General features: G+C 45.0%; 1 protein-coding gene across 1 annotated transcript in view; it reads right to left on the bottom strand.

The window, feature by feature from the left end:
- Window positions 1-2592: 2592 nt before the first annotated feature.
- LOC142004483 (olfactory receptor 6C75-like) overlaps window positions 2593-27459 on the bottom strand; it is a 37237-nt gene continuing 12370 nt past the window's right edge. Inside the window, exon 2 of the mRNA XM_074982126.1 lies at window positions 2593-3564. Within this exon, the coding sequence (XP_074838227.1) occupies window positions 2593-3564 (972 nt within the window). The remainder of the gene's footprint in view (window positions 3565-27459) is intronic.

Below are 27459 nucleotides of genomic sequence, written 5' to 3'. Positions count from 1 at the left end.
CCAGATCAAGAAATAAATGGACCACCACCAGACCTGTAAAGTCATAGGGTTGGAAAAGACATCAGGAGGTCATCAAGTCCAGAAAATGACATCTAGACCTCTGTGACCCTCTGTTGTTTAAATTCTCGGGCAGTTCAGAGGAAACGGGAGAGTCTCCCCATCCCAAGAAAATCATTCTCACTTCCTAGCCCAATGACTGCTCAGTGCGATTCATGAGAATGGAAGAAAATGAATGAATCGGACCAGAAAGCGAGTCCAAGGATGACGGTGGTCTGGTAGTACAGACAGAAATTTTGATGGTGGAAGTCCAAGGTCAATTCCTTGATTTTGTGACAATTTAGTTCTCTCTACCAAATGGAGCCGCTGCGAGAGGGACCGCAGAGAAGGAGAGAGCTGGTACAGAAGTTCTTTTCTGCACCCTACGATCAGGCAGGTGAGCTATTGAATTGAGTCATAAACATGAATTTCCCACCCCCCATGAGTTTAAGGGTTTCATCGGTAACCAGCATCTAACTAATGGAGTTTTGAGGGATATTTCCAGCACATTAGGGATGAATTCCTTAGTCACATTGAGCTTACAAAATCAACTATGAACACAAAACAAGTGATACCTGAAAGTACAACTCATCTGTATAGCTCTATGTAGGCTTAACCACCAGAAGAACTAGAACCACTTAAACGTAGTGCACACAGCTTTATACTTTTAGCTACAAGGTACTTCACTGTCAGTTAAGGCACTAGAGGGCATTCGGACTTGGTTTACACCATGGTAGTAAGTCGATTGTAGACATAAAATTCTAGCTATGGCAATACAGTAGTTAGAATTGACTTATCCGCAAGTGACTTACTCGGCCAACTTCACAGGGGCATGTCAGCAGGAGAAAATTCTCCCCTCATCCTCACTTATGCCTCATGATATTGAGCCATATAGAAGTCAACTGCCAAACCCAAATAGTTTGATTCTACCTGTCTGTACCAGGTGCATGAAATCAAACTCCAGAAATCACCATGACCGTGTCAATATTCAATGTAGTCTGGATTTACCCTCATCCTTTTTCTCTGTGAGCAGGATAATGACCCACACTCAGTAAGCGTGAGGGTTACATAGGTACCTCTGTGGCACTGCCTCACAGCCCTCCGAGGAGGTTGGGAAGGACGGTCAGTAGACCAATGGGTACCTAAATGAGATCAGGAGAAGGACAATACATTGTTGAGAAAAACAAAGTACAAAAATTGGAAAGAGGAGGAAGAAAAATGCCAGGGAGACTCAGTGAGATTTTATTCTTTAATTCATTTGAGGCAGAACTGGTGAGAAACCATTGTGTGTGTATCGCACATTTCTGTCTGCGGTGAGGAAAGCCCAGTGGAGCAGTATGTTGGCTGAGATTTACCGAGCTGTCTAGTTTTTGGGGTGCTCACTTCCTATTGATTTAAATGTATTAATTTCTTTTTATTTGGTTAGGGAGATAAATTGGTTCTGATGAGCTTTGACAATTGTAGCCGTACATACTTTTATTTCATATGTCTGCATCAAAAGCTAGATGATATTGTAGATTGGTGTGGACCTAATCTACAGAAACTAAGCCATTCCTCACTAAGCAGGGAAAGATAGAAGGAAATAGTAAGAGAGGCATCAGACACCAATGGACACTAAACCCATATTTGTTGAAGATGACAATGATGATCAATAGCTATGACACAATAGATATTTTATTTTATTGTTTTTCTGACCCTGCAAAGGTTGTGAAATGGCAGGACATTTCACTGGCTGGACATTGAGTCTATATCTTGCCAGTGCAATAAGCACTTACTAAGTTACACCATTCATGGTACACAAACTGCATCGCTTATTTCAAGTAGATTTTGAACTAGGCTATTTCAGAATGTGATGTCTAAACACACTGAAAGAAAGCTCTATTTCAACGCATTCCTGGACTCATCATACAATGAGGTATATAAGGATGCTGGAAATCTGCTCCCTTATCTCCAAAACTGTTTTGAGACAAGGGGTGAATTTCTTAGATAGTGGCAGCAATTTCCAGATCCCACAGTATCCTGAAACAGCACTGCTGTGTATATATCCTGATCTGTACAACCTTATGGAGAACGTTTTTTTCCGGCTCGATAAAGATATGCCTAGTATATGGCCTAATCGCAGTTCTCCATTAATTGTAGTGGCAGCATTTTCCTAATTTTTACTGGAAGATTAGAAAACGAAGTTGATAATGACTGGCGTTGGATGGCATTGGAGTGTAAGAGAAACAGAGCTTCTCCAAAGATGGAAAGGTCCTTGAAGTTTTTAGGGGCTATTTTTCATTTACAGGTCAATGGAGCCGCGTCGTTTACGGAAATGTGAGTTTGGAGGAAAAGTCCAATTTCTGAAAGAATTTCTCTTACAGTGTGAAGTTTACATAAAAAAGTGTGTATTGCATATGTGAAAGAAAGAAAGAAAGAACCACTGTAACAGGAGAGACAGAGAGGGAAGAACAAAGGGCGGTAATGGGTAATTATGTTCTCATCTATTAAAATGGGCCATATCTAAATACCTATATCAATTCATCTCTATTTCTTCCTGTGGTAAAATGTTTCCAATCACATTCTATGCCTGCTTCTGTAAGCTGCTAGTTCCAGGATTGCTTTTCTCAGGGACTCATTTACCTCCTTGTTTCTCAGGCTGTAGATAACAGGGTTGATAATGGGAGTCAGGACTGTGTAGAAGACAGAGAATATTTTATGTAGGACTTTGTGACTTTCAGCCATTGGAATGACATAGACAGTCAAAACAGTCACATACAAAATTGCAAGTACAATGAGGTGAGAGGAGCAGGTGGAAAAGGCCTTTTTCCTCCCAGTGCTGGATGGGATCTTCAGGACGCTGGTGATGATACAAATGTAGGATGCCAGGGTGAGTAGAAAGGGAACAAACGTTCCTATGACAGCAAGAACAAATGTCAGCAATTCCAGGGTGTGGGTGTCACTACAGGACAAATTTACTATGGGTGAAAAATCACAGAAGAAATGGTCAATTTCTTTGGAATCACAGAACGTTAATTGGAACAGGAAAACATTTACAATAGTGCAAAAGAGTAAGCTGGTTAACCAGCACCCTACCACTAGCTGGGAACAAACCCTGCCATTCATCAGAGTAGTATAATGTAGGGGAAGGCATATCGCTAAATAGCGATCGTAAGACATTGCCGTGAGCAGCAGATTTTCTGTATTGGACATGATACCAAAGAAAAATACCTGCACAATACAATTCTTCACTGGAATAGTTCTGTCTCCTGTCAGGAGACTGGCCAAGAGCCTGGGCAGAGTGGTGGAGGTGTAGCAGATCTCCAGGCAGGACAAGTTCCCCAATAAGTAGTACATGGGGATGTGAAGGTGCTGATCAGCCACAACTAGTGCAACGAAGAGGAGGTTCCCAACCACAGTTACAATGTAGACCACCAGAAACAGAAAAAAGAGAAGTGGCTGCAGTTCAGGATCATTCCCAAATCCTAAAAGGATGAATTCCATAATGAGCGTCTGATTTGTCCCTCGCTCTTTCTCCATAGTACGTATCTGTAAAAAGAAAACAATGAAATATTGATGGAGTGAACAGAGTCAAGTTGGGCTGTCTGTTACATTGACAGACCCAGAGTAAGTAGCCATCTACTCATGAGTCAATAGACACAACGAGACTCATATTATTAAGTGGTTGACCATCCAAGGCAGTGGACAAACAACTAAGGTGTGAGAGCCAGTATGGCCAAAATCATTTCCTTGCTTTTCCCCTCCACACTTCTTGAATATTCATCTCTTCATCCTGTACATTAGGACTTGCAATGTTCATTGATCCTGAAGCAACCTGCATATATGAGGGGAAAATGGAAATCTATAGACTCACACAGAAAGAAGAGAGACAATTATTTGGTTTCCAATTTTTTTGAGCCATAAAGCAAACTGGGCATGTCTACACTATGCCCCTACTTGGAGGGCAGGATGGTAAGTAGGGTGTTGGGAGTTTATTAAGAAAGAGGTGTGGTACATATGCAGCACTTCATTAAGCAAATTACCCCCTCCTGGCAACTCAGAAGTTTTAAACGTCGAAGTGCTGGCTTGTGTCTCGCCGCGGCTCACCTGTCGATACTTCGAAGTGCCCAGGGTACTTCAAAGTCCTTTTACTTCTCTTCAGCACTTTAATTCCCAATACCTTACTTACCATGCTCCCTTCCAAGTAGGGATGTAGTGTAGACATAGCCACTGTGAAACTTAAAACACTCGTGGTATGAGCCTTTAAACCAGATAAATTTCTGGAAGATAGGTCCATCACTGTCTGTTCACCAGTATGGTCAGGGATGGTGTCTCAGGCTGTGAGAAGAGATCACAGGGAATGGGTCACTTGATCTCCTGGTCTGTTCTTTCCCACTGAAGAGGCAGGTTTTGGCTGCTGTGGGTAGATAGACTACTGGGATAGATGGACCTTTGGTCTCATCCAGTATGGCTGTTCCTATGTTCTAAATCAGAGACATCCATTGCTCTTTCTTAGTCAAGTTTTACTCCAGACCTTCTACTTGTATATGATTTCATGCTGGTTGGAACAAAAGTCGTATTCTTTTGGACTGGATGGTCAGATTATTTCATTTCTACTATAACAGAGAGGAAGCTGTGTTAGTCTGTATTCTAACAAAACAAACAAGCTGTGCTGTAGTGCTATAAAGACTAAGAAAATAGTTTATTTGGAGATGAGGTTGATGGGGCAGACCCACTCCTTCAGATCTGGAGATCTGTCCCATGAAAGGTCATGACCTATTTTTTGTTAGTCTTAAAAGTGGTACATGACTGCTTCTTCATATCAGCTGTGTTGCATTTACCTTCGTACTAATGAGACATGGCCAGCTGCAACCTAATCTTAACCCCATCTTCAGATATTCCAAGATTTTAGTTTTTCCCTCTTATGCTACAAGTTGATACTCTATAATCTGGCACCCTCAGAACCTGACTGGAGCCAGATGAGAGAATTTGATGGTCATTATTGTCTAGCAGCATTATCAAACCTTTCATGTCCTGCTGGGCTCCTAGAAGACATTTAGGGGTAAATGACAGCTAAATAAGAGCACAGAGCACTGAGGGCCAGGTCTGGTGGTTGCAAGCAATCTCCATGTGATTGCAGGAAACTTGGCCACACTCAAGATGAGTGCTCGTCTGGCTACCTAAACTCTTGCTGGATTATGGATGTTGGCAGACCAGAGGGTTCTGAATTAGAGAGGCTCAAGCTGCATTTCATTTCAATTTTGCTGCTTTACCTTTCACACCGATGATCTATTGCCAGCTGCTTCCCAACCCTAACCTTTCCTTCGGATTTGCTACAATAAATATTGTGGGTTTTGCACTATGTTGTCCAGTCTCTTCTACTGTCAAGAGTCTTCAGTTATATCAGTAGCGTGAGTTTTGGGTTCCTACCTGGGTGTCTGAATCCTACAGCATTTCTTGGTGTACTGTGTTACTACAAGTATCAGAGAGGGAGCCGTCTTAGTCTGTATCTTCAAAAACAAGAAGAATTCCTGTGGCACTTCATAGACTAACAAAGATTTTGGAGCATAAGCTTCTGTGGGCAAAGATCCACTTCGTCAGATGATGTGTTACTACAAGTTGAATCCAGCAGCCTTGGGAGCTGGCCAGTGCTGGACAAGAGAATCTGCCAACCATGGGTGATCGATATTGTTGAGCAGCATTATCAACGCTTCCTCTGCTTACTGGGCTCTTAGAAGACATTTAGGGGTAAATTACAGCTAAATAGCAGCAAAGAACATGGAAAGGCAGGATTGGTGGCTGGAAACAAACTTTATGGGACAACAAGAGACTTGGCCACACCCACGAGAAGTGGTCATACAGCTGAGGAAAATCATGCCAGTTTACACATTTTGCCAGATGAGAGAGTTCCAGATTACAGAGGTTCAACCTGTATTCCCCTTTCAGAGGAATGATGTCTTTCTCAGATGGTAATTTCTTCTTCATGTGAAAGGATTAAATCCCCTTTGGTTCATTTGTTGGCAGGAACTGGAAATTCCTCCTTAGTTACATTTTGTTTTTAGAACTGATGAACAGGGATACAAAGACAGTCTTCTCAGTAAACGGCAAATGGAAGTTACGGGAAACAAAGCTGGTTTCAAAAATAAAATAAGGGAGAAAGCAGCAGTGTTCACCCAAAAGAAAAAGCAACACTAAAGAAAAGAAAATCTGTCATGTCAAAAACAATTCTTGCATAAAAATTTCTGATCTCTATTGACATCTCTCATCATCTGGTCTATTAGAGAATTAGAATTCATAGAATAATAGCAAAAAGGAACCAAGGTGAATTCTACTTTTATAGAAGTAAAGAAATTAAATTAGCCCAAGTTTAAATATTCTTTGCTAAAGCTCTCTCATCAGGCATACCGCTGTCCCTGGAAGTCCAAACACAGGCTAAAAAGACCTTTATACTGCAACACAAATAAAATTTCTCTCTCCTTCTTGACGTTGGCTGTGATTTTTAATGGAGCTTGAGGGAGTTGGGCACCCAAAAGCCTTCGAATGTCAAAGGGGATTGGGCTCACCTTCCCCTTTTGAAAATCCCAAGTTTGATGCCTAATACGGCCCATCCTACTGGTCCTAGCAGAGGTAGTGGAGGGCTCTTTCTCTCCACAGAGTAAGTCCATGTTCCCTTGAAACTAAAGAGCTAGACAGCAGGGGATCAAATGCCAGCCCTGAGTTGCAGAGTTTCACAAACGAGAATGACTCTGGCTCAGGACTGTAAGATGCAAGACGTTGTGGCGTATGTGTGGTGATGTGTGCCTTGTATCTGCCAGCAGGATAACAATTTCTACCGTAGAATACTTGGTGGTGGTGGAAAATTGACTCAGAGGAAGGTTTGATTCGATGGTGGGCACAAAACATTGCAACACGTAAAAGGTTACATTCATGGTGATGAGTTGTAGAACAAGTCACTTCTGCCACTCTGGTTCATTGTGAAATTCAGTCAAGAGACCAATGACCCAATGTCAGTTACAAACCAGTGATAAATCAGTGACGATGCGGCACAAGACAAGAGGACTCGGTGACAGGGGATGGATAACTCGATAACTCCCTGCTCTGCTCATTGCCACAAAAACACCTGAGATTGGCCATGATCCGACGACAGGCTCCTGGGTTGGATGGACCTTTGCATTGGCTCAGTATCATTGTTCCCACGTTCTAAACCTGAAGGCCATTCAGTGTTCTTTGTGACACGTTGTCTGATAGCTCAGCTCTGTTGGTTCCCCCCTTGGGTTCTGCGGGAACTGGGGTTCCACTGAGCCTGAGACCTACCAGTATGGGATCCTCCTAATCCTGTGGCTTGCTGAAGACAGGATCGAATCCCTACCTATCCTTGAATATTCATGCAGATAGAAGCAAACCAGCTCCAGTTACGTGAAAGCTCAAGGACCAGCCCCTACATTCACCAAGAACAGGGAAGCCACAGTCAATGTAAACACAAGCTCCCCAATCTACAGCACCAGAGCTGTACCACTCTGCTCAGGTCACAAAACTCGTATTTTTTTTCTCAACCAGTGCACTGGTTTGGGTAAAACTAGAAACATGTTTGTTAACTACAGAGAGCAGATGTTAAATGAACACAAGGGACAACAAAAAGATCAAAGCAGATTGATAGCAAATAACCCAAACTACAGCCAAGCATAATACACTCCTCAGCTTCAGTATGACTGAGGAGATTCTCACCCTGACCGATGATACCCACAGGATGGTAGATTCTCAAGGCAAAAGCTGCATTTGCTTTTCTGCTTCAATATCTCAGGTTTCCATACACTGGATGAAAACCCTTTAGCCCGGATCCGACACTTTCCCCAGGTCAATCTCTGTTGCTCGGATCTTTCCAGGAGTTGTCTTTCATGGGGAATGAAGGAAAAAGGCTGATTTTGCTGCCTGCCTTTTACAGCTTTTGCAAAGGTTGAGAATTCTTTGTTTCAAAACTTGCTCCCTAGACTAGGCTGTGCCAAAACAAAGACGTCCCAAAATGGGGCCCAAAGTTATGTGGTCTGATCACATGCCCTTGCAGGATCATGGCGACTGATAATAACAAGCTCTCTGGAGCATTCTCAGGAAGGCACGCAGGGTGGGAAATAAGCTTCTTCTACGGGCCATTGCTTCCCCCCGTGTCTCATTACCATCAACAGACCTTCCCCAAAGATCTATGTAGACTGGAAGTATATTCTCTAGTGGGACTTGCCCAGGAGTAAAGACATCAGCACGTAGTCCATATTCATATTCATAAATGATGCATGAATACAAATAGTGTAATAGTGACAGTGATAGCTTTCAAAATTTCAGCGTTCTGTTTTTTGTTCTTCAGCCCTTGCCGGTTTGGTTGGACTCACAGGATGCACATGAGAAGGCCACCATCGTGGTCAATGTATGGATGTTTGAAACTGGGACAAAAGATGTGAGGAGCAGGAGTCAGGGAAGGGGGCAGGGAGGTGTGGGGTGCATCAGAGGGAAGGGGGTGGGGGTGCAGGAGAGGGAGCTTCAAGGTTTAGGAGGCTTGGGATAATGGGTGGAGGGCTCCAAGCAGTTAGCACAGGGCTCGGGGAAGGGGAATGAGAGATATGGGGATCAGGACAGGGTCTGGGAGGTGTGCAGGGACTCCTTGCAGGTGTGATGAATTGGTGTGTGTGCATGTGTGTGTGTGTGTGAGACAGAGAGAGAGAGAGACAGACAGACAGACAGATTAGAAACTGCAGAGTTCCTTCTGGGGACAACCTTGCTGACTTGGCCCAGTCATTTGTGACCCAGGCGACCAAGTAACATAAGCCAGACAGAGGAAGAGTGGGAGCCTGACTGGTTTTTGAATTAGAAACAGGAGCAGTTGAGAAGAGCTGTCGGGAGGCTTGAGAGGAAGGGCTTAGGCAGAGGCCCAGGCAGGATCTGCGGGCCTGGTGTTCAATCTGAGGGATCTTCTCCCCTCAATATGCACCACATCTGGTTGCTGTACTGAGGCCTCTGTACTACACTGTAACCTGGTCTCTTAACACACCTTCTCTTTCACCTGCTTAGGGACAGTCACGCCTGGCTGTGGATGGGGTGTAGTTCTGGGGATCCCTGAACCCCATTACAGCAAAGCATGGTGGTACAGGAGTCAGGACAGAGGGCTGGGTGTTGTGTGTGGCTCTGGGCAGAGATGAGGGAGATGCTGGAGTTAGGGTATGTGTTGAGTGTGGGGGTCTGTTGGGCTCTGTCCACTCCATATTTGGAGGCCTTGGGGAGACCCAGAAAACATGTTGCCTGTAATGAAACTTTACCTTAAGACTTCCGAAGGTCGCACATTCCTTGGCTCTGGGGTTAGTTTTGCTGCCACTAACAAGTGAGAAAAAAAAAACTACCCCAAGAAGACACAGTCAGATGTCTTCCTGTGGGGGTACCCCAAGTTCCTAACTGTCAGGGTGGTCAAGTACTGGAATAAGTTGCCAAGGGAGGTTATGGAATCTCCCTCGCTGGAGATATTTAAGAACAGATTAGATAGATGTTTATCAGGGAGGGTGTAGATAGTGGTCGGTCCTGCCGTTGGGGCAGGGGACTGGACTCGATGGCCTCTCGAGGCCCCTTCCGGTCCTAGTGTTCTATGATTCTATGATTTTCAGAGGGAGCCTGTATTAGGTGTGGATGTGTTCCGTAGACTGAGGTTCTGTCAGGAAAGTGTCGACAGTGATTTCTGTCGACAGAACTCTGTAGTGTAGACACACCTGGTGTGCCGTGGAATGGTGTGTCTCACTGAAGTGTGCCATGTGACCGGAAAGATTGGGAACCACTGATTTAGGATAAACTTAAACCAACTTTACTTACTCCAGAGGATAGAGTGTAATGGGTGGAACACAGACCAAAGAAAGTGCAAGCAAATGAACACCAAACACAAGCTAAGCATAACTCACCAGTTAGATTGACTGTGAATAGGTAGATTCTCACCCTGGCTGATGTTACCTACAGCCTGACAGATTCTCAAGACACAAGCAGCTTTGGTTTCTCAGGTTTCCATACGTCGACTCCCAATCTCTCCTCCAGTGTTTGTTCCTCTTGTCTGTCCGGGAATCCTCTTGTGTGAGGATTGAAGAACCAGTGACATCACTCCCTACCTTATATAACTTTAACGGAGGGCGGGAACCCTTTTCTCGACATGTGGTTCCCAGAGCAACTAGTGGAAAAATACAGACGTCCCAAGACTGAGGCCAGTGTCATACGACCTGATCTTGTACAGTCATAGCATCCATTATTTACAGGCTCTCTGGATCAATCTCTAGGAGGCTCACCATGTGGGAGAGAAGCTTCCCCTGAGCCCTACTGATTTCCCTAATTGCTCATTATCCAGAGCAGGCCACACCAAGCAGCTATCTAGGCAGAAAATATCTTCTCCACTGGAAGTTGCACAGACGTCTGTGTTTGAAACAGAGATAGAAAACATGATAGATGCATATAAATGCAATAATGACATTCAGCAAATCATAACTGTCTCAATGGGATCCTTGATGACTTTTCTTATACAAGCATTGTCCTAATTATAACTAGAGGACTTCTCTGGCATTGACCAGTCCTTCTGGGGGCTCAGGAGAGGAGGTGGGGTAGTTGGAGCTAGGGAGATGTACTGGGAGTGTGGAGAGGGGAGAGCTGGGGTGTATACTGGGTGCAGAAGTTAGAGCAGGAATTAGGGCAAGGTGTTGGGTTTGGGGGAGATGAGGCCAGGAGGAGAGGGTGCAGGACCCAGGGAAGATGGTTGGGAGGTGTGTGTGTTTGGGGGGGACTAAAGACAAGGTATGAGCTTTAGGAGTTAGGGGGTTAGGGGAAGGGAGAGCAGGGGCAGAGGGCTGGGCATTGCTCAGGGGGTGGGATCTCAGATCATGGTGTGCAATAGTCAGGACAGGAGACTGGGAGGTGAGGGCAAGGGGTGGGGTGCAGTGGTCATGGAGGGGGGTGCAAGGCTCAGGCCTGGGGGCCGAGGGCAAGAGGCTGGGGAGGGCTCACTTGTGATGGTGGCTCTACTCCAACAACATCAGATCTGTGGGGCTCCCTGGGCAATGGTGACGGTTCTTCTGGTGAGGAGAAAGCTGTCCTGCTCATCCCTCGCTGCCAGTTTATTGGGGGAGGGGGAGATGGAGCTGTACTAGCTGTCCACAGCCACCAGCTCGTCCCAGGAGGGCCTGGCTCTGCTTAATGGCCCAGCCTGAAGCTTGTTGGGAGGAGGGTCGGCACTGCTTGGACTCAGTCTGTGGCTCCTCTGAGTTAGGCACCCAACTGCCTTTGGATATCAAAGGGAGTTGGACACCTCACCTTAATATGTCCCTATGAAAGTCCCCACTTTAATAACTGATGGGTCGAAAGAGAGACGGGTTCCTCCTCTCACAATGTGAAGGCTGGGACTACCACAAAATATGGGAAAGAGCTAGATAAATTCATGGAGGGTAGGTCCATACAAGGCTATTAGCCAAGGGTAGGAATGGTGTCCCTGGCCTCTGATTGTCAGAGGCTGGAGATGGATGGCAGGAGACAAGTCACTTGAGCATTGCCTTCGGTCCACTCCTTCTGGGGCACCTGGCACTGACCACAGTCGGCAGACAGTCTACGGGGCTGGATGGACCTTTGGTCTGACCCAATATGGCCGTTCTTATGTTCTAAGGAATATGCTGTGTGTGTGGAATAGGAAAGGTGAGGGTATTATAGCCCTTTTTTGAAAGAACACATGGAGCATCTACACACAAAGGGTACGTCTACACTAACCAGCTACTTCGAGGTAGCTGGCACAACATCGAAATAGCACACGTCGCGTCTACAAGCGCCGTGCACTATTTCGATGTTGAAATCAACATTAGGCAGCGAGACGTCGAAATCACTATTCATATCCGAAGATGGGAATATCTCCCTATTATGACATTGAACATCAAAGTGGGGCATGTGTAGACAATCTGCATCACACTACATTGAAATATCAGGGTCCTCCATGGCGGCCATCAGCTGAGGGGTTCAGAGACGCTCTGTCCAGCCCCTGCAGGGCTCTATGGTCGCCGCGTTCAGCAGCCCTTAGCCCAGGGCTTCTGGCTGCTGCTTGTGCTGCTGCTGCAGGTGGGGGGGCGGTCCATGCTGTGTGCATGCGGTCTGCAACCAGTTGTCGGCTCTGTGGACCTCGTACTGTGCGGGCCGAGAGTGTCTGGGAGGGGCCTTTTAAGGAAGCAGCTTACTCTTGCCCCAGAAGGGCTAGTCCAGCCTGTGACCCCATCCTCAGGCTTTGCTGGCCCCTTATTTCAATGGAGAGTGCTTGTGTGTGTGGACACTCCACATTTCCTTCCAGGGCAGCTCCTTTCGACGTTCCCCATCGTTACTTCGACGTTGAGCGTTGACAGCACCAGCCCCGGAGGATGTGTAGATGATATGCATCGAAGTAGCCTATTTTGATGTTCTTACTTTGAAATAGGCTACTTCGACATAGTGTGCTAGTGTAGACGTAGCCATAATGTGCTCTTTTGATTCAAAATCGAAAGAACATGGCTTTTCTTCTGGAAGCCATCTTCCTCTCCCAGATCAGGTTCACTTTCCGGAAAGAATGTTTCAGAAAAAAAATGTTTGTAGATGCCCTTGGGGCCCTTTTATGAAAGATCAGTTCCTGGCCCCTTCTTTGGAAAGCGGGAGTGGGGCTGTGCGGCGGCTCTCTATTGAAAGAGCAGATCAATCTTTCAATCCGCTTTTGTGTATGTGGATGTGCTCTTTCAAAAGCATATGTTGGAGCGTATGAGTCATAGGCTGTGTCTACACGTGCCCCAAACTTCGAAATGGCCTTGCAAATGGCCATTTCAAAGTTTACTAATGAAGCGCTGAAATGCATATTCAGCGCTTCATTAGCATGCGGGCGGCAGCCGCGCTTCGAAATTGATGCTCCTTGCTGCCGCGCGGCGCGTCCAGACGGGGCTCCTTTTCGAAAGGATGCCGCCTACTTCCAAGTCCCCTTATTCCAATGAGCTAATGCATCCGCCATGTCACACACAAGGTGATTGGTTATCAATCCAGGGCAAAAGTGAAAGATTGCAGAGACTGTGACTTGATATCTGGATATCTGGATATCTGGAGGAAAGGATAGGGTGCAGCTGGCAATAGTTCAACAGTGTGAAAGGTAAAGAAGCACAATTAAAGTGAAATATATTCTGATTTAGAAAAGAAAGAAAAGGATTGCTTCTTCAATCCAAGGGGAAAGCAAATACATGTAGATAGGTGATTGCAAAACAAGCCTGAGAGAGCAATGAAATGTTCTCGAATTCAGAATGTAAGAATCAGAGTATTGTGTCAGACCAAAAGGTCCCCCTATCCACTATCTTATCTTCCAACCATGGCCAGTTCTGTGTGCTTCAGAAGGTACCCTATGACAAGGTACCTCATCAAAGGCTCTTGTGTAAATGAAGTTGTCATGGGATAAGAGGGAAGGTCCTTTCATGGACTGAGAACTGGTTAAAAGACAGGAAACAAAGGGAAGGCATAAATGGTAAATTTTCCGAATGGAGAGGGGTAACTAGTGGTGTCCCCCAAGGGTCAGTCCTAGGACCAATCCTGTTCAATTTATTCATAAGTGGTCTGGAGAAGGGGGTGAGCAGTGAGGTGGCTCAGCGTGCAGATGACACGAAACTGTTCAAGATCGTCAAGGCAAAGGCCGACTGTGAAGAACTTCAGAATGATCTCATCAAATTGAGTGATTGGGCAACAAAATGGCAAATTAAATTTAATGTGGATAAGTGTAAGGTAATGAACATGGGGAAAAAAATAACCCCAACTATACTTACAATATTATGGGGGCTAATTTAGCTAAACCTAATCAGGAAAGAGATCTTGGAGATATTGTGTATAATTCCTTGAAAACATCCACGCAGTGTGCGGAGGCTGTCGAAAAGGCGAATAGGATATTAGTTATTATTAAAAATAAGACAAGGAGTATCTTAGTGCCCCTATATAAATCTATGTTATGCCCACATCTTGAATACTGTGTACAGATGTGGTGTCCTCACCTAAAAAGAGATCCTGGCACTGGAAAAGATTCAGGAAAGGACAACTAAAATGATTAGGGGCTTGGAACAGGTTCTGTATCAGGAGAGACTAAAAAGATTGGGACTTTTCAGTTTAGAAAAGAGGAGGCTGAGGTGGGACTTGATGGAGGTCTATAAAATCCTGAGCGGTGTGGAAAGGGTGACTAAAGATAAGTTACTTACTTATTCCCATAGTACAAGAACTAGAGGACACCAAAGGAAATTAATGAGCAGCGGGTTTAAAACTAATAAAAGAGAGTTATTTTTCACAAAGTGCACAGTCAACGTGTGGAACTCCTTGCCAAGGGAGGCTGTGGAGGCTTGGACTATAAGGGTTTCAAGAAGAGCTAGATAAGTTCATGGAGGTTAGTTCTGTAAAAGGCTATTAGCCAGGGGATAGGAATGGTGTCCCTGGCCTCTGTTTGTCAGAGGCTGGAGATGGACGGCAGGACACAAGTTGCTTGATTATTGTCTTCAGTCCACCCCCTCTGGGGCACCTGCCACTGGCCACTGTCGGCAGACAGACTACTGGGCTGGATGGACCTTTGGTCTGACTCAGTAGGGCCATTCTTATGTTCTTATGAGTGAAGATTCATTAACTCATATTTCTAGCTTCTGTCAACCACACACCAAGGACACTGTCCATATGATCTAATAGTCATTGGCTGACCTAGTCTCCATGAATGTATCTAGTTCATTGGCTCCTTGGGTGCATATTTTATATTTTTTCAGCAGACATGTTTTCATTTGTCGTGAAAAATATGTACAGAATTGTCTTCCTGCCCTCTGTCTATGTGTGTTTTTCTAATTTTCATTTTTTTGCATCATACATTTGTCGCATTGGGAAAGCAAGAAAAGGTTTTCTTCTCATGAACAACATCTGGAATCCTAAGCAAATTGGAACTCAAACTGAGATCAGGCTGTCAACTCCAGCATCAAATCAGTCCTACTGTCTGGAGCAGAAACTTGGAGAACAACAAAGATGACCAAAAACATCCAGATGTTTATCAATAGCTGCCTTCATTTAATCCCTTGGATCCATTGGCCGTACACCATCAGCAACCTTGACTTGCGGCAACTGACTCACCAAATTCCTGACAAAGAAGAAATCAGGAAGAGAAGATGGTGATGGATTGGACAAACGCTCAGAAACCAACTGCTGACAGCACAAGGCAAGCCAGGATTTGGAACTCACGATGAAAGAGGAAAAGAGGGCAATCTAAGAACACCTGGCGTAGAGAGCTGGAGGCAGATGTGGGGAAACACCTGCTCAGAGCTGGGAAAGATCACCCAGAACAAGGGATGCTGGTGAATGGTTGTCAGTGGTCTATGCTCCAAGATGTAGGAGTGGAAGAGGCTTACTACTACTTCTACTACAAATGTGAATGGGCCATTGACACTCCAGTGTAGACATAATTTATGAGGGTACAAAATAAGTCAGTAGATGGAGACAGACAGGCACAATGGATCAGGAAATACATAGGAAAAAGAAACAAGAAAGAAATTTCAGGCTTATTAGCTTTGATACTTTTCCATTAATAACATGGATCTCCTACTTCTCTTTCAGTGTATCCGTGGTTGAATATGCCTTGCCTGTTGAGAAATAAACCGCTTTTATTTATTTTCCTCTGGTTTTGTCACATTCTATCTCTAGATCTCTTCCTTTGTTTTCAACTTTCTCATTTGTTTCTAGGTACATTGTCCCTTCTGGATAAAATAAATGACTCTCTTCTTACCCTGTTGATGGGTTTTCATGTTTATTTCACTTATATTTCTCTATATGGGTTTGAATTCAGAACTCGTTTTCACTTAGGTAAATCCACAAGACACGGGTGCAATTTACTGTGGGTAAGTGAGATCAGTTCGCAGACTGTGGTGTGCATTTGGGGGATTTATTTGTGCCTTTTTCTCTTTCTCGTGTGCATTTTTCAAGGTGTACAGTTGTTTCCTTTGGCTTTCCTAGGGCAAAGAACAGCTGGAGAAACGTTTGTTTTGCTTTTCTTTTCTTTTTGTTTTATAGCGTGTCTAGACTGTCTAGAATATACTCCATCTCCAAAGCGAAATTCCCTGCTGCTCTAGAGCAACAGACAGAGTCTGTGATTGAGCTATTATGTTAGTAACAGCAGCATAACCAAAGCAGTGTCACTGGCAGCCCCAGTCCAATCCCATTGGAGATCCTGCACACATAGGCCTGTCCTGATCTCAACTTATTTTCTGTGCTGCTGTATTCTCACTCATAATATCTTGCTGCCTTGATCAAAGCTAATGCATGTTACTCAAGCTGGGAATTACTTCTCCCAGCTGCAGGGAAGATGTACGTACCTTTGAAGTTTAAATATATTTCATTTCCAATCTATAGCTTTTTATCCCATGCTCTGAATTAACTGATATGACACTGACCTGATTTGAAGTTCCCAGAATAAAAGCTTTTTTATTTGAAGCTTCAGAAAGCCGAATGCAATTAGGTGGAGTGCCCCAAGGCACAGTTCTGGGGCCAGTGTTGTTCAACATCTTTGTTAATGACCTGGATGAGGGGCTGGATTGCACCCTCGGCAAATTTGTGGGTGACACCAAGCTAGGGGGTGAGGTAGATAGGATACAGAGGCACCTGGATAGATTAGAGGATTGGGCCAAAAGAAATCTGATGTGTTTCAACAAGGAGAAGTGCAGAGTCCTGCACTTGGGGTGGAAGAATCCCAAACATTGTTATAAGTAGGGAACCGACTGGCTAAGCAGCAGTACAGCGGAAAGGGAACTAGAGGTTATAGTGAATGAAAGGCTGGGTTGAGTAAACACTGTGTCCTTGTATCCAAGAAGGTTAAAAGAATGTCGGGGTGCATTAGGAGGAGTATTTTGAGCAGATCCAGACAAGTTGCTGTTCCCCTCTGTTCGCTGCTGGTGAGACCATGTCTGGAGTATTGTGTCCAGTTTTGGGCCTCCCCAGTATAAAAAGGATGTGGATTTGCTGCAGCAGGTTCAGTGGAGAGCAACGAAAATGATTAAGGGGCTGGAGCACAAGACCTATGAGGAGAGGCTGAGGGATTTCGGCCTATTTAGTTTCCATAAGAGAAGACTGACGCTTGATTTAACAGCAGCCTTCAACTTCCTGAAGGGGAGCTCTAAAGAGAAGGGTGAGAAACTGTTCTCAGTAGTGTCAGAAGGGAGAAAAAGGAGTAACAGTCTGAAGTTGAAGAAGGAGAGGTGTAGGTTCAATATTAAGAAGAAACTACTTCACCAGGAGGATGGTGAAGCACTGGAATTCGTTGACTAGAATGGTGGATTCTCCATCCCTCAATGTTTTAAGTCCTGACTTGACAAGGTCCTGGCTGGGATGACTTAGTGGGGGTTGATCCTGCTTGAAGCAGGAGGCTGGACTAGATGACCTCCTGAGGTCCCTACCAGCCCTGGGATTCTATGATTCTGTGACATTTCTGTAACTCATTAAGATTCTAAGCTCTTGGGCCACGTCTACTGAAAAATCGACATCTTGATAATATGATTTTTCCTCATCATCTTCACCAAATCATTTTTCTGGGGGACACGTGAAATGGCAGGAGGTTATTGACCCAGGTTGATAGCAATATAGACAACAACAAAACTCGACCATATATCCTCCATGAATATTTCATGCTCTTCTCTTTCTAGATGCACATTATGGAACAAAGGGATGGAAGAAATCACACCCCCATTAGAGAATTAATCCTGTTAGGATTTGGGGATGGCCCTGACCTTCAGCCCCTTCTCTTCCTGCTGTTTCTACTGACCTATGTTGTGGCTGTGGCTGGGAACCTTCTCATCCTTGTGTTGGTGGTTTCTGATCAGCACCTTCACACTCCTATGTACTACTTGGTGGCCAACTTGTCCTTTGTGGAGATCAGCTACGTCTCTACCACCCTGCCCCAGCTGCTGGCCAGTCTCCTGACTGGGGACAGAACCATTTCTCTTAAGAACTGCATCGTGCAATTCGACTTGTATAACATCCTGTCCACTACCGAGCCTCTGCTGCTCACGGCAATGTGTTACGATCGGTATTTAGCAATATGCCACCCCCTGCGATACACTGCTTTGATGAATGGCTGGGTTTGCTGTCACGTAGTGGCAGGGTCCTGGATATACAGCATTCTGCTCTGCACCATTGTACATGTTTTCATGTTCCAACTAATGTACTGTGGTCCTGTGGAAACTGACCATTTCTTTTGTGATTTTGTACCCATTAAAATTCCATTCTGTGGTGCCACGCAGCCTCTGCATCTACTGGCAATTTTTTCGGGAATCATTGTGACACTTGTGCTCTTTCTCCTGGCCCTCGCATCCTACATTTGTGTCACTGTCGCCATCCTAAGAATCCCATCCAGCACCAGCAAGAAAAAGGCCTTTTCCACCTGCTCCTCCCACCTCATTGTTCTGCCTATTTACTACGTGAGCCAAGTGACAATCAACATAATCCCACAGTTCGACCCTCCTGCAATCCAACACAAACTATTTTCTATCTTGTATACAGTCCTGGTACCTTTGGTCAACCCTGTCATCTACTGCCTCAGAAACAAGGAGGTCAAAGAGTCCCTGAGGAAAGTGATTCTGAAACTGCTGCCTTGCAGAAAAAAGCATGGAGTGTCAAAGGATACATTTTAGCATGTGGTAATATAAGGATGAACGGATGTTCTACCATGTGAAATGGAACATGAGTTACAACAGTACTGTGAACCTGTTGCAGGTATTTTCACCCAGGAATACGCCAAGAAGAGCATCCACAATAGGATGAACCTACAATCTGATTCCTTCTCAATGGACCTTTCAGTATAGGGGCACAACAGCCAAAGAGAGTCGTACATATCCTTTCTCACTGGAGATGACACGAGTTCCACAATGAAAAAATCACATACAGAACGTTTCCCAAAATACCTCAACAAAAAGACCACTTTTGGATTCAAGTAGATCACATTCCCAAAGAATGGCATATCCAAGAGTTGTTGAAACTGCAACACACGGAGAACATCGACCGGAAACACAGAGAGAGAGAGAGACCAGAATTTCTTCAGGCACAAAAAAATGCAGAACAATGAGAAATGTACTGGCATACAAACAGAATGAGATGGTCAACAGCTTGAGCAAACAAGCCAAAAATCCATTACTGAACTGAAAGGTCTGCACAATGCCAGGTAAATCTGATAGTTAACCTATAATCATATAGCAATAGCACTGTGAAGTATATGATGTGCCATGTCACACCACCTGACCTTACTCATGCCATCCTGGAAGGAACAATCAACCACGTTCTTTCTGACACGGTGGCTGCCTAAGAGGTCTAAATCAGATCCTTTTCATTTATGAAATGAGGCTAAGGGATTTAGGTCTGTTTAATCTAAAAAAAGAGTGTGAAGGGTTTTGATAGTGACCTTCAACTACCTGAAAGGGGGTTACAAAGAGAAGGGAGAGAGGCTGTTCTCGGTGGCGACAGATGACATGATGAGGAGCAATGATCTAAAGCTGCAGTGGAGGTCGTCTAGGTTGGACATTGGGAAAACCTATTGCATCAGGAGGGTGTTGGAGCAATGGAATGGGTTACCTAGCAAGCTGGTGGCATTTATATCCCTAGGGATTTTTAAATCCTGGCTTGACAAAACTTTGTTGGGATGATTTAGTTGGGATCAATCCTGATTTGGGCAGAGGGCTGTACTCAAAGAGGCCCTGATGTCTTTTCCGACCCCATGATTCTATGATCTATTGACACCTACAGCCCACCCCTAACTCTCACCTTTCCATCAGATTGCCACAGATGCATTTGGAGATCCTGCTCTGCATTTTCCAATCCCTTCTGCAGCTGATCATATTCAATCATCTCAACAAACTGGACATTGGCTTCCTCTCTGGCCTTCTGCCTCTCATAGCCCTTCTCGGAGTTCTTTATTGCTATTCTCTTAGACAGACATGAACATCTCTCCAGGTTGGTAACTTCTCTATCCTATCAGTTGGTGACATCTGCTTTGATACTTGTGCTAGTGGGAGTGTGGCGTTATTACACAGTGGGAAGTTACCATATAAATAGTAGAGACAGTGGACAGGAGGAAAAACAATCATCACAAAAGAAACACACCCTGGTGGAGAAACCAATAGACACATATATACATTTCCCAGCCTCCCTTTCCTCCCTCCTCCATCTGGAGCAAGTTACACCTTGGAGCAGAGTGCTGCCGCTTGCTCAGAGCTCCCATTGCTGCAGCCTACATCTCTTTCTCTGAGCCATGGATCTCTGTCTCTGACCCCTGTGCTCAGTGTCCTTCTACTGTCTCTGTGAAACCACCGGGAGAGACTCTCCTTTGCAAAGTCCCATCCCCTGGAACGGGTGTCCCCTTTCAAAGTCGCACTTCTCATGTCATCAGAGACCTGGGATAAACTTCACCTCACTTCCCAAGCCATAGACTCATGCCAGCAAAACCTCTGCTGCAGACACAGCTGTGTAGAGGGGAGAGGTCTTCTGTGTGCTTAGCTAACATTGGTCAGGAGGTGCTGTTCTTACATCCACAGAAATACTTCTGCTGTCAGTGTGAACTGCATTTTCATGAGGGATCATTGCTAGTCCAGGGATGGGTCCCCTGCAGTGTCAGAGTTTAGACTCCACCTCAAAAGTGCAATTCCCTGCACACAAGCTTTGTTTGAGTGATTGTGCTAAAAATAGCATAGTGGCCTCAGCCACACAGACTAGCTACCCCAGCCCAACCCCATCGGAGATCCTAGCTAAATTCACAAGTGGTCACTCCAAGACTCTCTCTTTGCTGTTCTGTTCTTGCTGCTAGTTTTATCCTGTCAATTTGATCAAGGCTAGTGGGTGTTACTGAAACTGGGAATTGGCAGCTGGTGGATAGGCTTACTCATATTTGAACTTTAAATATCTTTCATTTCCAATCAGCTGACTTGGGTTATGTCCTCTAGATTGGGTGATATTACACTGCCATGATGAAGAATTATTTAAAGTTCAAGAGAGTTTACTGCTGTTAGGTGGGGCATTTCTGTAACTGATGAAGTTTCAATGCTCATGGTTCTCCTATATTGGAAGCTCAAGCAATTAACTATCTAAGTCTTCCTCTGCTTAATGACAGCTTCAGAGAGCTGCACTGTTAGAGGTTACTAACCCCAGGGTTCTCCCAGCTGGTGAGCCTTCCTGAATGGGCTCTGGGGAGCCTGTAATTAGGGGTTGCTCTGACTCTACAGGGGCAGATGATCAGCCCACATGACTCTGGGATCTTGGAATTTTTCTGCAAACTGCTCTGGGAACCAAGTTTTCAAACAAAGGCTTCCCACCCTATGCTCCACCCATATAGGACAGGAAGTGAAGTCATCACTTCTTCCTCAAGAGCATGATGCAGTTTATCCTGAACTAAGTGAGATCAGGTAACAGTCCATTGTATGCGTTTAGGGGTTTAATTTGTGTCCTTTTCACTTTCTCAGCTGAATTTGTCTAATCATGAATTTTTTTTTTTAATTTTGCGTCATCTGGGGCACAGAACAGCTGGAGAGATCTTCCGACCAACCTCAGCCCTTCTGGTGTTTTGATTTTTGTCTTATGGGGTATATCCATATTCCACCTCAAAAGTGTAGTTCCCTGATCATATAGGGCTACGTCTACACGTGCATGCTACATCGAAATAGCTTATTTCGATGTAGCGACATCGAAATAGTGTATTTCGCTGAATAACGTCTACACGTCCTCCAGGGCTGGCAACGTCGACGTTCAACTTCGAACCACAGCGAAAAAGGCGCTGCGAGGGAATGTCTCCACACCAAAGTAGCACACATCGAAATAAGCGTGCCAGGAACAGCTGCAGACAGGGTCACAGGGCGGACTCAACAGCAAGCTGCTCCCTTAAAGGGCCCCTCCCAGACACAGTTGCACTAAACAACACAAGATCCACAGAGCTGACAAGTGGTTGCAGACCCTGTGCATGCAGCATGGATCCCCAGCTGCCGCAGCAGCAGCCAGAAGCCCTGGGCTAAGGGCTGCTGCACATGGTGACCATAGAGCCCTGCAGGGGCTGGAAAGAGGGCATCTCTCAACCCCTCAGCTGATGGCCGCCATGGCGGACCCCGCTATTTTGATGGTGCAGGACGCGGATCGTCTACACGTGCCCTACTTCGATGTTCAACTTCGAAGTAGGGCGCTATTCCCATCCCCTCATGGGGTTAGCGACTTCAAAGTCTTGCCGCCTAACGTCGATTTCAACTTCGAAATAGCGCCCGACACGTGTAGCCGTGACGGGCACTATTTCGAAGTTGGCGCCGCTACTTCGAAGTAGCGTGCACGTATAGACGCGGCCTAGAGCTGCAATAACGGCCTTTTATTGAGCTACTATTCTCATAATAGCAGAGTAGCCCCTGAAGCACAGATTAGCTGTGCTAGCGCAATCCCGTTTGCGACTCCACATAATTAGACATGTGTCAACAACACCTGTTCTTCTATGTTGTACTGCTAATTCCATCCTGATGGCTTGATGAAAGCTAATGCATGTTACCCACTGTGGAGCTTACATCTCACAGCTTCAGGGGAGACGTACCCACCTTTGAGCTTTAAATATCTTTCATTTCCAATCTATAAATTTTTCTCCTATGCTACAGATGAGCTGATAAGACAATGACTTGATTTCAAAAAATCTCAAGATAAAAGTATTTACAGTTTAAGAGAGCTGAATGCAGTTAAATGGGACATTTCTGTAATTTACGCAGGTTCCATGCTCTTGGTTCATGTCTTAATCTCCACGTCTTAACGAGTTTTCCTTGGATTATTGAAAAAATCATTTTTTCCAGAGGACAGATGAAATGGTAGGAGGTTACTGACCCAAGTTTCTAGTATCATGGCCGGCAGCACAGCCTCACCATGCATCCTCCATGAATATATAATACTTTTGTCTTTCTAGATAAACATTATGGAGCAAGAGGAAGGAAGAAGTCAAACTCCCATTACAGAATTAAACCTGTCAGGGTTTGGCAATGTCCCTGAACTGCAGCACCTTCTCTTCCTGCTGTTTCTACTGATCTAGAAGGAGGCTGTGGCCGGGAACCTCCTTATTGTTGTGCTGGTGGTGTCTGATCAAAACCTTCACCCTCCCCTGTACCACTTGGTGGTCAACTTGTCTTGTGTGGCGATCAGCTACGTCTCCACCACCCTGCCCTGGGAACAGAAGCATTTCTCTAAAGAATTGCATTGTGCAATCTTTCTTCTATGAGATCCTGTCCATTACAGCACCTCTACTGCTCACGGTAATGTGCTACGATCGGTATTTAATATGCCACCTACTCCAATACGCTGCTCTGATGAGTGGCAGGATTTGTGGCCAGCTGGCGGGAGCATCCTGGATAAGCCGCATTCTGATCTGCATCATTGTATATATTTTCCGGTTGCAATTAATATACTGTGGTCCCCAAGAAACTAACAATTTCCTTTGGTTTTATATCCATTAGTGATCCATTCTGTCATGACACCTACACTGGACATCTGCTGCATCTTGTGTGTGTGTGTGCGGGTCAGTCAGAGTGGCATGTACTTTTCCTACTGGCCTGAGTGTCCTACATTTGTTTAATTGTTGCCATCCTGATAATCACATACAGCACCGGGTGGAAAAAGGCCTTTTCCATCTGCTCCTCCCAACTCATTGTGGTGACAATTTACTACATGAGCCTAATATCGGAGGGGTAGCTGCTATGTTTCCCTATGTTTCTCAAGCAGTAGATGACAGGATTGATGAAGGTTATGAGAACTGCATACTAGATAGACAATATTTTGTGTAGGATCATGGGAGGGTTGAACTGTGGAACCACATAGATTGTCATTAGGCTCATGTAACAGCAACAAAGGGTCCTGTGGAACCTTATAGACGAACAGAAAAGTTTTGAGCATGAGTTTTCGTGAGCACAGACTCACTTCATGCTCTGATCAGGGCATCTGATGAAGTGAGTCTGTGGTCACAAAAGCTCATGCTCAAAACTTTTCTGTTAGTCTATAAGGTGTCACAGGACCCTTCGCTGCTGTTACATGAGCCTAATGACAATCTATGTGGTTCCACAGTTCAACCCTCCCATGATCCTACACAAAATATTGTCTATCTAGTATGCAGTTCTCATAACCTTCATCAATCCTGTCATCTACTGCTTGAGAAACAAGAAGGTTAAGGAGTATCTGAGAAAAGCAATTCTGAAGCTGGTGGCTTTCAGAAATGAGCATGGGGTGAGAAAGGGCAGATTTTAGCATATGGTAATATACAGGTGAACCGATGTTCTACCATATCAAATGGGAACATGATCTCTGACAGTACTGCTAACTTCTTACAGTCATTCTTACCTAGGACTGAGCTACAATGATACACCCCAATAGGATGAGTCTACAATAGGGTTCCTTCACCTTAGACCTCTCAGAACAGGGATACAATAGACAAATAGAGTTGCATGTTGTTAGCCGATGGCCAAGGATGTTTGATGAGGTGCCAGCTATGCCCGTTTTATACCATCCGTGACTTTAACCACTAGGACTCACTGTCCCTTCGCGGCGGGCAGCCCTGGCCAGGCTGACAGATGCCCCAAAGTCCTAAACACCCGTGACTTTAAATGCTAGAGCTCAGAGCCCCTTCGCAGCGGGCAGTCAACACTGACTGACAGGTGCCCCAATGGCAGCACTAAGAGCCTTTCCACACCCGTGACTTTAACCGCTAGGATGCACTGTCCCTTCGCAGTGGGCAGTCAGGATTGACTGACAGGCACCTCAAGAGTTTGCCCCGTGGAGGCAGCACAACTCAACGCTACGCTCTTAGTACTCTCACCTAATGGGTCCCCACCCTATGCTCACCCCATATAAGGCAGGGAGTGAAATCATAACTTCTTTTTCAGTCCCCAAACAAGACAATTCCGGGAAAGATCTCAGAAAGAAAGAGTGAACTGGGGGAAGTGTTGGAGGAAGGGAAAATACTTCTAGCTTGTGTGTGTGAATCTGAGAATCCCCAGCTGCAAAGCAAATTCAGCTTCTGCCTTGAGAATCTGCCAGATTCCAGGTACCATTGGTCAGGGTGAGAATCTGTTCATTTCTTCTGAGTCTGACCAGTGGGTTATGTTAAGTTTGTGGTTTTATGGACTTGGTAGATAATCAGCTTTGCTATGATTCCTATCTCCATAATGCTGTGAAGTCTATTGTTTGTTGTTAAATGCCTTGTTGGTAGCTTCATCTAAACCAGTGTGCCATTAAGTGACGTGTTTATGAAAATCTCAGCTCATATAGCAGAACTGTGCTTTTTCCTCTCCACAATGAGAGAAAGGGGAAGAGGATAACAAATTAACACTTGTCCATGTTTTGACTTGGCTAGTGTCAGGCGGCTTTGGTGTTATGGACTGGGGAGCTCGTGGTTAACTTGACTGCATCATCCCTGTTGTTGGTTCGTGCACAGGCTGGTCGGACATCCTGCCTGTAACTGCAGCTGGGTGTGTCCCTACCTGTGGGAATGCTCCATGCAGTGTAAAATTGGAAGATTTTCTGTAGCTTCCCACAGCAGCACATTGTGAGGGGGAGCCCGGATTGGTGGATCTGAGTTTCATTGGAACCCCAGTTCCAGGTAGACCCTCAGGGAAACCCATCTGAGTTGAGCTACAGAAAAAGACGCCTAAGAGAGAGTGATGAATGGTCTTTGGGTTCAGAATCATAGAGCACTAGACCTGGAAGGGACCTCAAGAGATCAAGTCCAGTTCCCTACCCTCCCAGCAGGACCAAGCACCACCTAGATCATCCCTGTTAGATGCTAATCGAACCTGCTCTTTAATATCTGTAATGACGGAGATTTTACAACCAACCAAACATAAGAACAGCTGTACTGGTTGGTCCTAAGGTCCATCAAGTCTAAGATCCTGTCGTCTACTAGTGGCCAATGTCAGATCTTTCACAGGGAATGAATGGGACAGGAAAATGTAGTGCAAACACTACGATGTTACCATAGAAAACCTACAGGAAGGGTCAGGGTTAGGGAACAGCTGACAGGGGATTGTCAGCATGGAAGGAAAAGCAGCACAATTAACATAAAACTCTCTGGTGACAGCGAAGTAGCCATGTTAGGCTGCACTCCAACAAAAGAGCAGAAGTGTAGCACCCTAAAGACTAACAGAAGGATTTATTCGGTGATGAGCTTTCATGGGACAGACCCACTTCTTCAGATCATCGTCACCAGGCGGGTGGTGAAGCACTGGAACGCGTTGCCGAGAGAGACGGTGGATTCTCCACCCCTAGAGGTTTTCAAGTCCTGGCTTGACACGGACCTCGCTGGTATGACTTAGTGTGGGGTTGATCCTGCTTGAAGCAGGGGGCTGGACTAGATGACCTCCTGAGATCCCTTCCAGCCCTAGGATTCTATAAATCTCATTTCCAATACAGACTGACATTTATAAGTACAGAGCCCGCCCCCACCCCAAAAGGTTGCAACAAAAACTGACAAATCAAATACATAGCAGAGGGATGAGGGGCAGGGGAATGTTAATTGCCCTGCCTGTGATAATTATGAGCATCAAAGGAAGGGAAGCAGTCCTTGTAATACATGAGGTGATTGATGTCTCTGTTCATACCACGTGTTAATGTCTTGAATTTGAATATGAATTGTAATTCACAAATTTCTCACGCTAAAATTCTCTGATTTAGAAAATAAAAATAATACATACTGTAGCATCCACCCTATCTCAAACAATAGGATTGTGTCTTCAATCCCAGGAGACAGCAAATACAAGTATAGGTGTGATCACAAAAGAAGCCTAAGAACGAGTAATGACTGGCTCTTTGATTCTGAATTTAACAATGATAATATTGTGTCAGACCAAAGGTCGCAGTATCTTCTCTTCCAATGACGGCCCATGCTGTGTGATTCAGAGGAAGCAAACAAAACCCATTCCTTATCATATATTCCCTGCTTCTGTCAACCAGCCACCAGAGACAGTGGCCTGGTCCCTTCTGGCTAATAGCCAGTGACTGATGTAGCATTCATGAATTTACCTAACTCATTGGCTCCTTGGGTTCCTACTTTATTTTTCACCACACACATATGTCAATTCATAAGGCCAAGGATGGATAAGATTTATGGGGTTTGCTTCCACACAGAACCGATTAGGGATAGTGATACTTTATTAAGGTTCAGACAGAATACGAGAGTCAACAGCTCAAGCAAATGAACTAAAAACTCATTACTTCACCGAAACGTCAGCGGAATGCCAGGTAAATCTGATAGTTAACCTCTAATCATATCATAACAATAGCACCATAAAGTACATAATGGGCAGTGTCACACCATCTGCCCTTAATCATTCCATCCTGGATTGAACAAGCAATCGTGCACTTTCTGACGCGGCGGCAGCCTGAGAAGGCATTTCTGTTTTCTAAATC

This window comes from Carettochelys insculpta, chromosome 32 (genome assembly GCF_033958435.1).
Source record: "Carettochelys insculpta isolate YL-2023 chromosome 32, ASM3395843v1, whole genome shotgun sequence".
NCBI classification, from domain to species: domain Eukaryota; kingdom Metazoa; phylum Chordata; order Testudines; family Carettochelyidae; genus Carettochelys; species Carettochelys insculpta.
Note: the sequence above shows the minus strand (reverse complement) of the source record. Positions and strands in the feature narration are given on the sequence as shown.